At 39.7% G+C, this 12,915-nt stretch overlaps 1 protein-coding gene across 1 annotated transcript; it reads left to right on the top strand.

The window, feature by feature from the left end:
* The first annotated feature begins 2,150 nt into the window (after positions 1–2,150).
* On the top strand, positions 2,151–4,489 carry TAF7 (TATA-box binding protein associated factor 7). Its single transcript, XM_012466131.3, has one exon. The coding sequence runs from the start codon at positions 2,931–2,933 to the stop codon at positions 3,978–3,980; it is 1,050 nt and encodes a 349-aa protein (XP_012321554.1). The 5' UTR covers positions 2,151–2,930; the 3' UTR covers positions 3,981–4,489.
* Positions 4,490–12,915: the final 8,426 nt, after the last annotated feature.

Genomic DNA, 12,915 nt, shown 5'->3' with positions numbered 1-12,915 from the left:
AGCATTTAGACAATGTGTTAAACTCAAAAGCAGAAAATATATTTCAGGACTGAAGGAGCTAGATAACATTAAAAAACCTCAGTTAATCCTTTTAACTATGCCTGGCAATCTTCCATGTAAAGAAAGGTTTAGAAACTAAAATACATCATAATTTTGGAAAACCAAAATTGCATACAATTTATCTCGTTACCTTCTATGATAAGAATATTTGAGCATCATAAAACTCAGGGGAGATGCTGAGTAATATTTGGATTATTTTCATTATAATCATGACCTCACATTTTATATGGTTAAATAAAACATGGCCAAGTATGATGGCTCACACTGGTAGTAGAAAAAACTTCATCTTTGAAAAAGAGGAAAGAGATCATTCTGAAAATTATACATAAGTCAGCTAACATTCTTCAACACATTATAAGCAAAGAGAAATAATGTACAGTTATCTGGAAGGGCATACTTTCTCCTTTAAAATTAAGATTAAAAACCAAACTAACGTCAGATCATTTTAATTTCCTACAGAACAGTATCTCAGGCTAGCTAAACCACACTCACACACGCTATTAGTAAACTTCCCCACCTCATAACAATTAGAATTGTCCCGGATTAGAGAGGAAATGTATGTAAAGTGGTAATATCTCATTTTAAAGTGACAAAGAATATATTTTCTCTCACAAATTATTATAGGGTTTAACACTATGATCTTTCTAGATGGATCAATTTTTTCATTCAGTTAGCAAATATTTTTTGTGTATCTCCCATGTTCTGGTACTATGAACTGGGACACAACGACCAAGATAGAAAAAGATCACTATCGTGGAGCTTTGGATCATAAGGGAATAAAGTGAATTTTGGAAATGTTAATTACATCTGGAGAGAATACTCTCAAATTCAGGGGTAATTAATATTTTAGAGGATAAAAATTAAATATTAATGGCCTTGATGCTCTACCAAACAGATCTTATTTTAAAAATAAATAGAAATAAGTACCGTTATCCAGTTATGCCAAAATACTAAAAGTATGCGTTGAAGAATACCTGACTATCCATAGAAAAGACAAGCAGAAAACAGCAAAACAGAGATAGAGTAAAAAAAAAAAATCCAAAGTAATTTAAAATTAGGGTCATGAGAGGCAGGAAATAATACTTCCATTATATCAACTTTAAAAAGATGCTCAGATATCAGACAATTCTGTCTAAAATGAACCTGTGCATCCAGAAGAACACTTCCTTCACTGTTTACATTTACATCTAAATCAAGCACATAAAAAGGAATCATTTTTGTTTCCCCAGGCTTATATCAGAACAGAAGTAAATCCAGAGGTACGATTCCCCTACAGGCATTCTCACAATTTAAAAAATGTAGACTGTGGGCTGGGCACGGTGGCTCACACCTATAATCCCAGCACTTTGGGAGGCCCAGACAGGCGGATCACCTCAGGTCAGGAGTTGGAGACCAACCTGGCCAACATGGTGAAACCTCTTCTCTACTAAAAATACAAAACTTAGCCGGGCGTAGTGGCACGTGCCTGTAATCCCAGCTACTCTAGAGGCTGAGGCAGGAGAACAGCTTGAACTCCCGAGGTGGAGGTTGCAGTGAGCCAATATCGCGCGCCACTGCAGTCTAGCCTGGGTGACAAGGTGAAACTCTGTGTCAAAAACAAAAAAATTACATACATATATAGAGGGACGTAGAATTACATAGTGAGCTGTATGTCCTCACTCCACTGATTCGGGTACTTTAAAATCCATTGCATAGCAGCTACACATTCTTGTATTGGCACCAGATTGGTTAGACAATGGGGAGCATCCGAGATGTTTCCAGAAGCAAGGACTCCCCCATCTCCGGGGATCACCCGGAAGTCTAAAAGCCATTGGGCCCCAAAGCGATCCCGTAAAAGTGCTGGCTTAGCGGGGGACGAATCTGTATCTTTCTTCGAACTGCCAACCTCTAAATATTTTGAAACCAACAGCGCTCACGAAACCCTGCAATTTTCATCCCGGAAAAGCAGTTCTCGCGAAAAGACGAACTTCACGTAGGGTAGCGTAATTGCGCTATTGCGCCTGCGCAAGCCGTGCTCCGCACTTCCTCCCGGGGGGGCTGTCACTCACAGCCGCCTCCCGCCCCGCGCCGTGACGTAGCACTTTCTTTTCCGCTGGGTTGGGCACTCAGTTGGAGGGTCCGCGAGCTCACGGGTGTTGTGCTGCGGTCTGCGGCTCGCGTCAGAATTTCGCGCTGCCCTTCCTGGGCCGTTTTATCAGTAATCGGTAGTCGCTCACTCTGCCAAGTAGCAGGAAGAACAAAGGAAACGCCGGGCTCCCTCCCGCTTTGCTCCGTTCGGCTCCCCGCCGCTTTCCTCCGTTCGGCTCCCCGCCGCTTTCCTCCGTTCGGCCTCCTCCCGCTTTGCTCCGCTCGGCCTCCTCTTCCGTTCCCTCCGGCCGGGTGAAACTGAACTTATAATCGTCACTGGATTGTAAGTACCCGAGGCGAAGAAACTTACTGCGCCCCGATTTTTTGAATGTCTTTGTTCCGGGAGAGTCTGTGACTTGGGAGTGTCTCTGCTGGGCTTTCTGGGCCGAAAACCGTTCCGCGGGAGCCGCCATTTGCTTTCCTGCTCTGTAGCTAGCTAGCTCTGTCCGCGTTGTCCGGCAGCGGCACCTAGAGGTTGGGACTTGGCATTACATCTGACTTAATGAAAAATCTGTGAATAAGCCATTGTGTCAGTAACGACTGGTGCTAAGTCACAGCATATTTAGAGAAAAGACTTGGACTTAAAACTAAGGCAAAATAGACGCTTAGCTGCTGATCTACAGAGAACTTCTTGTAATTAAACGATTTCAATTCATAGCAAACGTGTTTTAAACTGTTGCAGTAGCTGGAACTTTTCATTGTAACCAGCATTTATTGGAGAAGTGAGTCACAAAGAAATAAAGATGAGTAAAAGCAAAGATGATGCTCCTCACGAACTGGAGAGCCAGTTTATATTACGTCTGCCTCCAGAATATGCCTCTACTGTGAGAAGGGCCGTACAGTCTGGTCATGTCAACCTCAAGGACAGACTGACAATTGAGTTACACCCTGATGGGCGTCATGGAATTGTCAGAGTGGACCGTGTTCCATTGGCCTCAAAATTGGTTGACCTACCCTGTGTTATGGAAAGCTTGAAAACCATTGATAAGAAAACCTTTTACAAGACAGCTGATATCTCTCAGATGCTTGTAGCCACAGTTGATGGTGATCTCTATCCTCCAGTGGAGGAGCCAGTTGCTAGCACTGATCCTAAAGCAAGCAAGAAAAAGGATAAGGACAAAGAGAAAAAGTTTATCTGGAACCACGGAATTACTCTGCCTCTAAAGAATGTCAGGAAGAGAAGGTTCCGGAAGACAGCAAAGAAGAAGTATATTGAATCTCCAGATGTGGAGAAAGAAGTGAAACGATTGCTGAGTACAGATGCTGAAGCTGTTAGTACTCGGTGGGAAATAATTGCTGAAGATGAAACAAAGGAGACAGAAAATCAAGGCCTGGATATCTCTTCTCCAGGAATGTCTGGTCACAGGCAGGGCCATGACTCATTAGAGCATGATGAGCTTCGAGAGATATTCAATGACCTCAGCAGCAGCAGTGAGGATGAAGATGAGACCCAGCATCAAGATGAAGAAGATATAAACATCATTGATACTGAGGAAGATCTGGAGAGACAGATACAGGACAAGCTAAATGCATCAGATGAACAGCACCAGAAGAATGAAGGAACCAATCAGCTGGTTATGGGAATTCAGAAGCAGATTGACAACATGAAAGGCAAGCTCCAAGAGACCCAGGACAGGGCAAAACGACAAGAGGATCTCATCATGAAAGTGGAAAATCTGGCTCTCAAGAACAGATTTCAGGCTGTACTGGATGAGCTCAAGCAAAAGGAAGATCGCGAAAAGGAGCAACTCAGCTCTTTGCAAGAGGAGCTAGAATCACTCCTAGAGAAGTAAAAAGAACTGTTACTGAATTTCAGTCTTCGGACTGGTCAGCAGTAGAAAATTCTTGGCTTTAGTTACTTGTACTGCATATTAAGACCTTGCCCTTCCTAGTCCCTCTAATGCTGGGTGTTCTGTTGAATTCTTAATTGTTTTTAATTTTGTTTTTCAGCAGACTTAACCTTGTTTTGCTAGTTGTTGATCCTATAAGAAGAATTATATAGGCAGAAAAATGATTGTAGGAAAGTTGCAGTATTAGTGTAATGTATGGTTCAACCTTAATTATAGTTGCACTGCAGGACTTTGCTGTTTATCCATTTTTCTAGAAGCTGATGTTGCTGCTTTGTGATGACATGAGATCAATAAGAAGAACCTAGTCTAGAGACAGTGAAGCTGGTTTGCATATGTTTTCCCATGCAATAGCTGTTTTCCCAGTTTTTCAAAGCAGTTTCCCATATGTAGAACTGCAAATTATTTTATAAAGTTTTCAATACAATAAATAAAAGCATCTGTTTTTCACCTTATAGTGTATCTTGTTCTTTAATGGTTGGTGGGAGTCAGATTCTCTTGGGAGTTGTTTTTGTGATGGAGTTTAGTGACTGAGCAGTTTGATCCTGTTCTGCAGGTAGAGGCAGTTGGATTTTATGAAAAAAAAAAAGGAACATAGCAGGGATAAAGAAATTGGGAGTTGTCAAGTTTGCATCATATTAAGGTTCCAATTCTGCTTGATGTACTTGAAAGCTGGAAAACATTGGATACAGAGCTTTCTTAAACTACCATAATTTCTGTAGATGAAGGCCTTTGTGCCTTTTTTTTTAAAAGCACTAAATCTACCTGCTTAAAATGTTGGAAACAAAGCAGTGGTTATCAGGTGCAGTCCAATGAACCATTCCATTGGTTTGGTTTAAGATTTTATTTCTAATTTTCAATTGAGTTCCTACAATTATTTAATATTCTGAGAACTGAGGTTATTTATCGATGTCATTTCATCAAAAATGCTGATAAAGTAAGTGGGTACCAAACTTCTTATGCTCTAAAGATAATCTAATCCTTACAACATGAGCTATTTTTGAAAAACCAGTTACTGGTAGAACTTAAAAGATTCAGAGTTGTATGCAATTCATTTTTGCCAAGTTGATTTATGAGAAGCTTTGATTTGAAAATATTTAAAGTCCATTTTACTTTTTTCTTTCTTTTCTTTCTTCCTTTGCTTCCTTTCTTTTCCCCTCCCTTCCTTCCCTCCCTCCCTTCTTCCCACCTTCCTCCACCTCCTTTCCCTTTCTGTTCATGTTGCCCAGGCTGGAGTGCAATGATGTGATCTTGGCTCACTGCAACCTCTGCCTCCCAGGTTCAAGCAGTTCTCCTGCTTCAGCCTCTCAAGTAGCCACCAAGCCCAGATAATTTTGTATGTTTAGTAGAGATGGGGTTTTACCATGTCGGGCAGGCTGGTCTTGGACTTCTGACTTAGGTGATCAGTCCACCTTGGCCTCCCAAAGTGGTAGGATTACAGGCATGAGCCACAACACCCAGCCTAAAGTCCATTTTACTTCTGTCTGACAGGACACAGTATTGAAATGTTATCTAAAAAAAAAAATCAGTTATCTAGTCCTCAGGTCTACAATTATATATGCTGACATTTTTGCAGACTTGAGAAGGCTATTTGTCTTTTTAACCAAAACATCTTTATGACAGATTTTCATACAGAATATGGGAGCTTAAGCAAGGTTTCCCTCAATATCTAGGTTTTGGATTATTTCTCAAGGTTTGCAAATAATATATATTTAAAAAAAAACAGTTTAGGATGCTAGGTGATGAAATTTTCTGTTTCGGTAATCTAGGTATATTGCTACACTTAGAAGATTGACACTTGAAAAGCTCCCATGATATCTGGTTTTACAGTGGATCATTTATCAAGTAGTTTATTCTTACCAACATCTCAACACCAATGGTGGCAGTTCCATCAATAACAGGAAAATTGCTAGATACAATAACAAAGTAGTATATTGATCTTAGTATTCCCGTTTCAGTTATGAGTTCTAAATGGACTCTAAAATCCACAATTCCGACATTCATACTTCAGCGCTTCAGGTTTAGTTTAGCCAGGTGTGTTCTAGAAACACTTGGAAATCTCTTGGGCAACTCACGTCTAACTGTTTGAAATGGCTGGGTGCGGTGGCTCACGATTTATAATCCGGACACCTTGGGAGGCCAAGGCAGGCGGATCACCTGAGGTCAGGAGTTTGAGACAAGCCTGGCCAACATGGTGAAACCCGTCTCTATCAAAAATATTTTAAAAATTAGCTGGGCATGGTGGTGGCCATCTGTAACTCCAGCTACTCGGGAGGCTGAGGCAGGAGAATAGCTTGAACCTGAGAGGTGGAGGTTGCAGTGAGCCAAGATCATACCACTGTACTCCAGCCTGGGTGACAGAACCAGATTCTGTCTCAAAAAAAAAAAAAGTTCAAAATGGAACTCTTCTTCCTTGAAAATTTGCTTTTCCCTGGGTTTTAGGGAAAATAAATGGCACCACTACACATCCCAACTGTGGAAGCTGGACACTAGAGCCATAACTTTACATTTCTCTCTTTCCCTCATTACTTCTGATTTTACTTCTTAAGAAGCTCTTCACTCACTCCATCCCTACAGCCACTTTTCTAATTCAAGCCATTATTATCATCTAGCAAATGGCAGTAGCTTCTTTACTATCCAATTTAGTTTTGACTGCTACTGAAGTAATTTTTCTGAGGCATATTTGATTGTGTTACTACCATGCTTAAAACCTTTCAGTGGCATCTCATCACTCTCAGGTCTAGGCTTATATTTCTTAAAAAGATGCACAAGATTATCAGTGCTCCATTTACCTTTTCGGCCTCAGCTCACCACTTTCATTCAGTATATGGTCAGTCCACTCTAAACTTACATTTTTTTCAAGGAATTTACTTTTTTTCACTAGTGGGCGATAGATCCTTTCAACAAGCTGTTCACTCCACCTAGATGACTTTATCCTTTGTTTGAGTTATACTTAACCCTCAGGTCTCAACCTAAGTGTCTCTTCAACAAGGCTTTCCCAACCCTTTTCTCCATCTAGGTTAAGCAACCCTATTATGGCTTTGGACTTTGCGCTTTCCTCTCTCATTTATTCAACAAATAGTTTTTTGTGCCAAACTACCAGCTACTGGATACGAAGTGATGAACTAAGCATTTAGTGTCCATAAACTCATGTACTCCATGGTCTACTGGGATGAGTATCTGTTACAACTAAAGTGTAAATTATTTGTTGTTAATATCTCCTGCTTGGCTTTAAATTCACTGAGATACTTTGCTTCATTGGTGATAGTAAACTTACTAAAGAACAGTAGAGAGATCAAAATCTTAACGTCAAGGTATGTCATGCATGGTTTGTATCCTTCTAGCTCAATTTCCTATTAGTTGTATGACCTTGCACAGGTAACAATCTGTTTGCCTCAATTTTCTCATCTCCAAAGTGGAGGCAATAGTACTATCTATCTCATAGGGTTATTGGGCTGTTGGCTGCTGGCTGCTGAATCATATAAAAGACTTAGAGCAATGCCTGGAACATAGTAAACAGCAGAAGTAAATTTACCATCATCGCAACCGATTAGGGTATGGACCATAACAGATATTAAATAATTAAAGAGTGACTGAAATGGTAGAAAAAGTGTTTATAGGGAAACTACTATTCTAAATTTAATTGATTTCAAATTTAAGAAATTTTAGAGATAATTTTCAACCAAATTCAGATGGGAAAAAAATTTCTAAATCAAATCTTATAAATTAGGTTACAGCAGAAATAAAGTTTACTTCAAATTTATCTGCAGCATAAACGAATTGACTCAGCTTACTACTGTAGTGGTATTTATTGAATTTATTTATGGCTAGCTTTGCATTAATATAAAAAAGATTCCGTAATGGAGAGTAATTATCTGATACATAAGCTTCAAAAGAGAAAGATTTAAGATTGGGATCCATTTCCCTTCAAGTAAATCCCAAGTTAACATAAAAGACATTTTTCTCACAGCTCCCTTGGCTTATGAGTGTGGTGTGTAGTTGGACTAGTTTTCAGTATTTCTGGTTTTATGAACAAGTTTGTAAGAACTTTTTTAAAAATTCATATTTTAAAATATTATAAAAATAAGACTCCTTGAAAAACAGCTGCAGAAATTTTACTAAAAATAAAAAAGTCATCACTCTCACATCAGTAGGGCAAACTGCTCAACATTTTCATATGTATTTCAGGTATTTGGTGTACAGTCAACTACATATGTGTGTTTTGTAAAGCAAAAAAGTATGACTTTGTTATAAACACTATACTGCCACTTCATTTAAAAAGTTGTGTACCTTTATCAACATTTTTAAATCTACTTTTTTTCATGATACCAATTTTTTCTTAATTTTATCCATGCCCCTATTGATGGTTACTTAGGTTGTTTCATTTTTAATTTGCTATTACCCAGTATTCTGTAATAAACATTCATGTATATATGGACTTTGTTAAGAATTCTAAGTGAAAACATAAACTAGGAAGTCCGTTTACTACATAGCAACCACACTGACCTTTTTTATATACTTTGAATGCTAAGGCAACTGTAAGTGCTAAACTTTGAAGGAAACTGTAAGTGCTAAACTCTTTCCTACTGCAGTTTAGCACTTACAGTTTCCTTTTCTTGGAACAGTCACCAGATATTCTCATGGATGACTTTTTGTCGCTGAAGGCCCAGGTCAACGCTTATTTTCCTGGTAACCCTATCTGGCCATTCAATCTATTCTTAAGGAGCTTGTGATTTAGATGTTTCATCATGTCAAGTGCCATGTCATGTGCAGTGCTCTTGATTAAAAAGTTGGAAGGTTCTTTGCCACTACTTTCTCATACATGTGTTCTGGAGGATATGTGCTTAAAAACAAAAGCAGCATCATTTTGGTTAGTTGGAATCAGGGAAAATGGTTTTAATTGCTTAAGGTTGCCTATTAGGCAGTGTTACAGTATATGCTTGGCCCTGTTTTCTCCAAGTCCAACTGTGTAGTCAAATATATTTCATAGAACTTGACCTCATGGAATCTGTCTCTATTATTTGTGTTACTGTGCCTGACAATTCATTGAAGGTGTACTTCTTGTACCGATCCCTGGCTTTGGTGTTACGGAGTATGGGACACTCCAGCAGCTATAACAGAAGTCCAAGTAGTGACAAACTGAGGCCTTTTGTGCACAACCAGCAGAACTTGCCAGTGATGTGAGTGATCCATCTTGGAATCAGATTTTCCAGCCCCTGGTTAAGCCTTCAGATGACTGAAACTGCAACTGACATCTTGACTGAAACCTTATGAGAGACTCCTAAGTGAGAAATACTCAGCTAAGCTGCTCCTAAATTCCTGATCCACAGAAACTATATGACATATAAATGTTTGTAGTCTTTTATTTCACTTCATTTTGGAGTAATTTCTGATGCAGCAGCAGATACCAATACAAATTTTTGCTACCTACCTAGAAGTGAGGTGCTGCCATAAAAATCTAAACTGTGAGAGTGGTTTTGAAATCAGGTCTGCACATGGAGAGAAACTGCTCTGGAATTTTGCACACACAGAAACTATGTGATATAACAAATGTTTATTGTTTTTTAATGCCACTAAGTTTTGAGAGTGATTTATTATGACTTAGTATATAAGTTATGCCTGTACATAAATGTCATTTGAAACCATAAGCAGGGTTTCTTAGAAGAGTAGGTGGAGTTAATAGATGGAGTGCCTTCTACTCTTAAATTCAGGTTCTAATATTGGTCCCTGGTAGAAGTGTCTAGAAAAGAAAATACAATATGGGGTGTTGGTATCAATTGGGAGCAATTATTATTTCTGTGTGTTCTTGATCAGAGAGACAAAGTGAGGAAAAGTGTGATATGGTGAAATATGTATTTGGTCTTTGACTCTGGTATACAACTGCTAAAATCCTTAGAAACTCCAAAGTGATGTCTTTTTGTATGCAAATGATTGCTTGATGACTTGCAGCCCCTAGGTAGCTTTAGGATGGGGGCTGGTTTCCAGAAAGACCAAGGCAGGATTTGGATCAACCTCTAGGGAAGGGGAGAGAGGCTGAAGGTTAAGCTGATCCTCAGTGGCCAATGATTTAATCAATCACTCCTATGTAATGAAGCCTCTATAAAAACCCTGGGTTCAGAGAGCTATCTGATGGCTGAACACATGGAGGTTTTTGGAGGATGGAGCCCTGGGGAAGGCATGGAAGCTCTGTGCCTTGTTCCCTGTGTTTCAGCTTATGTATTGTTTCATCTGTATCCTTTTGTGATATAGTTTATAGTAAACCAGTAAACGTTCTTCCCTGAGTCCTGTGAACAGCTCTAGCGAATTAATCAGACCCAAAGAGGGGCAACCTCAACAGGAAGCTGGTCTGTCAGAAGTTCTGGAGCTCCCGACTTGTGACTGGTGTTTGAGGTGGGAGTGCGGTATAGTCTTGGGTACTGAGTACATAGCTTGTGGGATCTGATGCTTTCTCCAGGTAGATACTGTTGGAAAATACCCAGCTGGTTGTCTGCTGTAGTACTGATTGTTTGCTTGGTGTTGGGGAGAAACCCCCACGCATTTGGTCACAGAACTCTGCTGTGTTGATTGTTGTGGTGTAAGCAGAAGCAAAACATCTCCAGTGCATTTTTCCACTCACAGAAATGGTGCTTAAAGACTGGCAATATGTGTGCATCATGAACTGTCGCCCAACGGAATCCATAAGTTTTGATTTCACTCTCAGGAAAGGGAAAGGGGAAAAAAGATTTTGTTTTTTGTCTTGCTCTGTCACCCAGGCTGGAATGCAGTGAAATGCTTTTTATAGAGGCAAAGATAACCTAGCATGGCTGTTTATACAGCTAAAGAAGATAAAACAGCAATGTAGGACTTAATCTGCTTATTAGCAATAAAAGATAAAAGATGTTTTATATATATATATATATATATATATATATATATATTTTTTTTTTTTTTTTTAGACGGAGTCTCACTCTGTCACCAGGCTGGAAATGCAGTGGCGTGATCTTGGCTCACTGTAACCTCCGCCTCCCAGGTTTGGGGATTCCTCTGCCTCAGTCTCCCGAGTAGCTGGGACTACAGGCACATGCCACCATGCCCGCCTAAGTTTTTGTATTTAGTAGAGACAGGCTTTCACCATGTTAGTCAGGATGATCTCGGTCTCCAGACCTCGTGTTCCAACCACCTCAGCCTTCCAAAGTGCTAGGATTACAGGCGTGAGCCACTGCGCCCGGCAAGATGTAAAATATTTTTTAAATGTTACTTAGATAACACCTTTACAATAAATAACCTTAATTATATGTTTTAGGCTTGTTAAAAACACACGCCTTCACTGAAGAGACTCCCCAAACAGGCTTTGTGTGAGTAACATGGCTGTTTATTTACCTGGGTGCAGGTGGGCTAAGGCCGAAAAGGGCTTTAGCCGGAGGTCTTTGAAAGTTTTTGTTTCTTGTCAGGCCTTGTTCCCTTATCTGAGGGGTCCGGAGGTCTCTGCAAGTTTTTGTTTCTATGTCAGGCCTTGTTCCCTTATCTGAGTGGTCTGGAGCTCTCTGCAAGTTTTTGTTTCTATGTCAGGCCTTGTTCCCTTATCTGAGTGAGCCGGAGGACTGTGCAAGTTTTTATCCAAATGGGTCAAGGTTTTTCTATCTGTGCAGCCGTGGGCATGTCTCTGGGCACAACACCCTGTGCTAGTTCCTCATCAGTGCCTGCAGCTTGAATTTTTTCCCAGGCTGCTTTTTATGTTATGTGGGGACGAGACAGTGACCCATGGACCGGGGGCTCTCCAGGGACCATTCCCTTGCTATCTACCTAAGGCAGGCTAACTAACTCCTTTCAGTTTCAACAGTGAAATAATTTGCTTTCTAAAATGAATCTCAGGGAAGACTTCTGGCCTATTTCACATGAATAAATGAATCTCAGAGAAGACTTTTGGCCTATATCACATGAATCTAGAGAGATCAGAGAGAGTAGAGAATTGTAGACTTTGAAAACAGAAATTTCAAAGCTGAGGAGTTGCTCAAGCTAGAAATGCAGGCCCAGGACAGAGGGACACTTTCTGGTCTTGAGCCAAAATCTCCAGTGGTTTTATGCACACAACAACTTCCTGGAAATACTTATCACCCCTCCTTAGAGGACTGGGCCAGAAGAAAGAGAACCTACATTTCTTCTGAGTTCAGCAAGAAGATCATGAAGAAAATGTGCAGGTTTGATACTCCATTGCCAGATATGACCTTTCTGAGGTATCACATATACCTCATTACTACTGCTTAGCATCCAATGATTGCTAGGGCAAAGAATGAATTTCTAACTGTAATATCATTCGGCAATGCAAGATGCAGACCATTTGGCCTTGACAGTAGACCAAAGGGTGTAATAAATTACAGAAAAGATTTTTCAGAGTTAAGGGACAAAGCATGCTATGTGGAAGTGAAGAAAAATTTAAAATAAGGCTAGGCATCAGAGAAATGATTTGATCAATTTACATCTTGGAAACAAATACCATGGCACTAACTTAAAGAATATGCAAAGCCACAATACAAAAACACAACTAAGGGGACAGTTCCTTAAACTCAGAGATTCCATCACTGATGACACACACAGTATAAAATTTGGATTCCACTTTTTCCTTCTAAGTTTTGTTTTGAAATATCACTCTTCTAACTACAGAACAAACATCTAGACTGTGTCAGATCCTTGAAGAGAGAAACCACACACCATTAGTGTCTGAACAGTCAGAGCTCAATACAATACATTGTAAATGGTGTGAGTTAAAGACATATTATATAGATAATTTAGTGATAGAACCCTCAAATTTCTTTACACACAGTATTTCAAATTACTATACTTCCGCTTGGAGATCTGAAATGATACAAATTGTACCCTAATATTGAACCATAAATTAAACGAA

Source organism: Aotus nancymaae, unplaced genomic scaffold (genome assembly GCF_030222135.1).
Source record: "Aotus nancymaae isolate 86718 unplaced genomic scaffold, 86718_ANA_hifiasm-v0.15.2.pri h1tg000064l_1, whole genome shotgun sequence".
NCBI classification, from domain to species: Eukaryota; Metazoa; Chordata; class Mammalia; order Primates; family Aotidae; genus Aotus; species Aotus nancymaae.
This window is presented reverse-complemented; position numbering and strand designations above follow the sequence as displayed.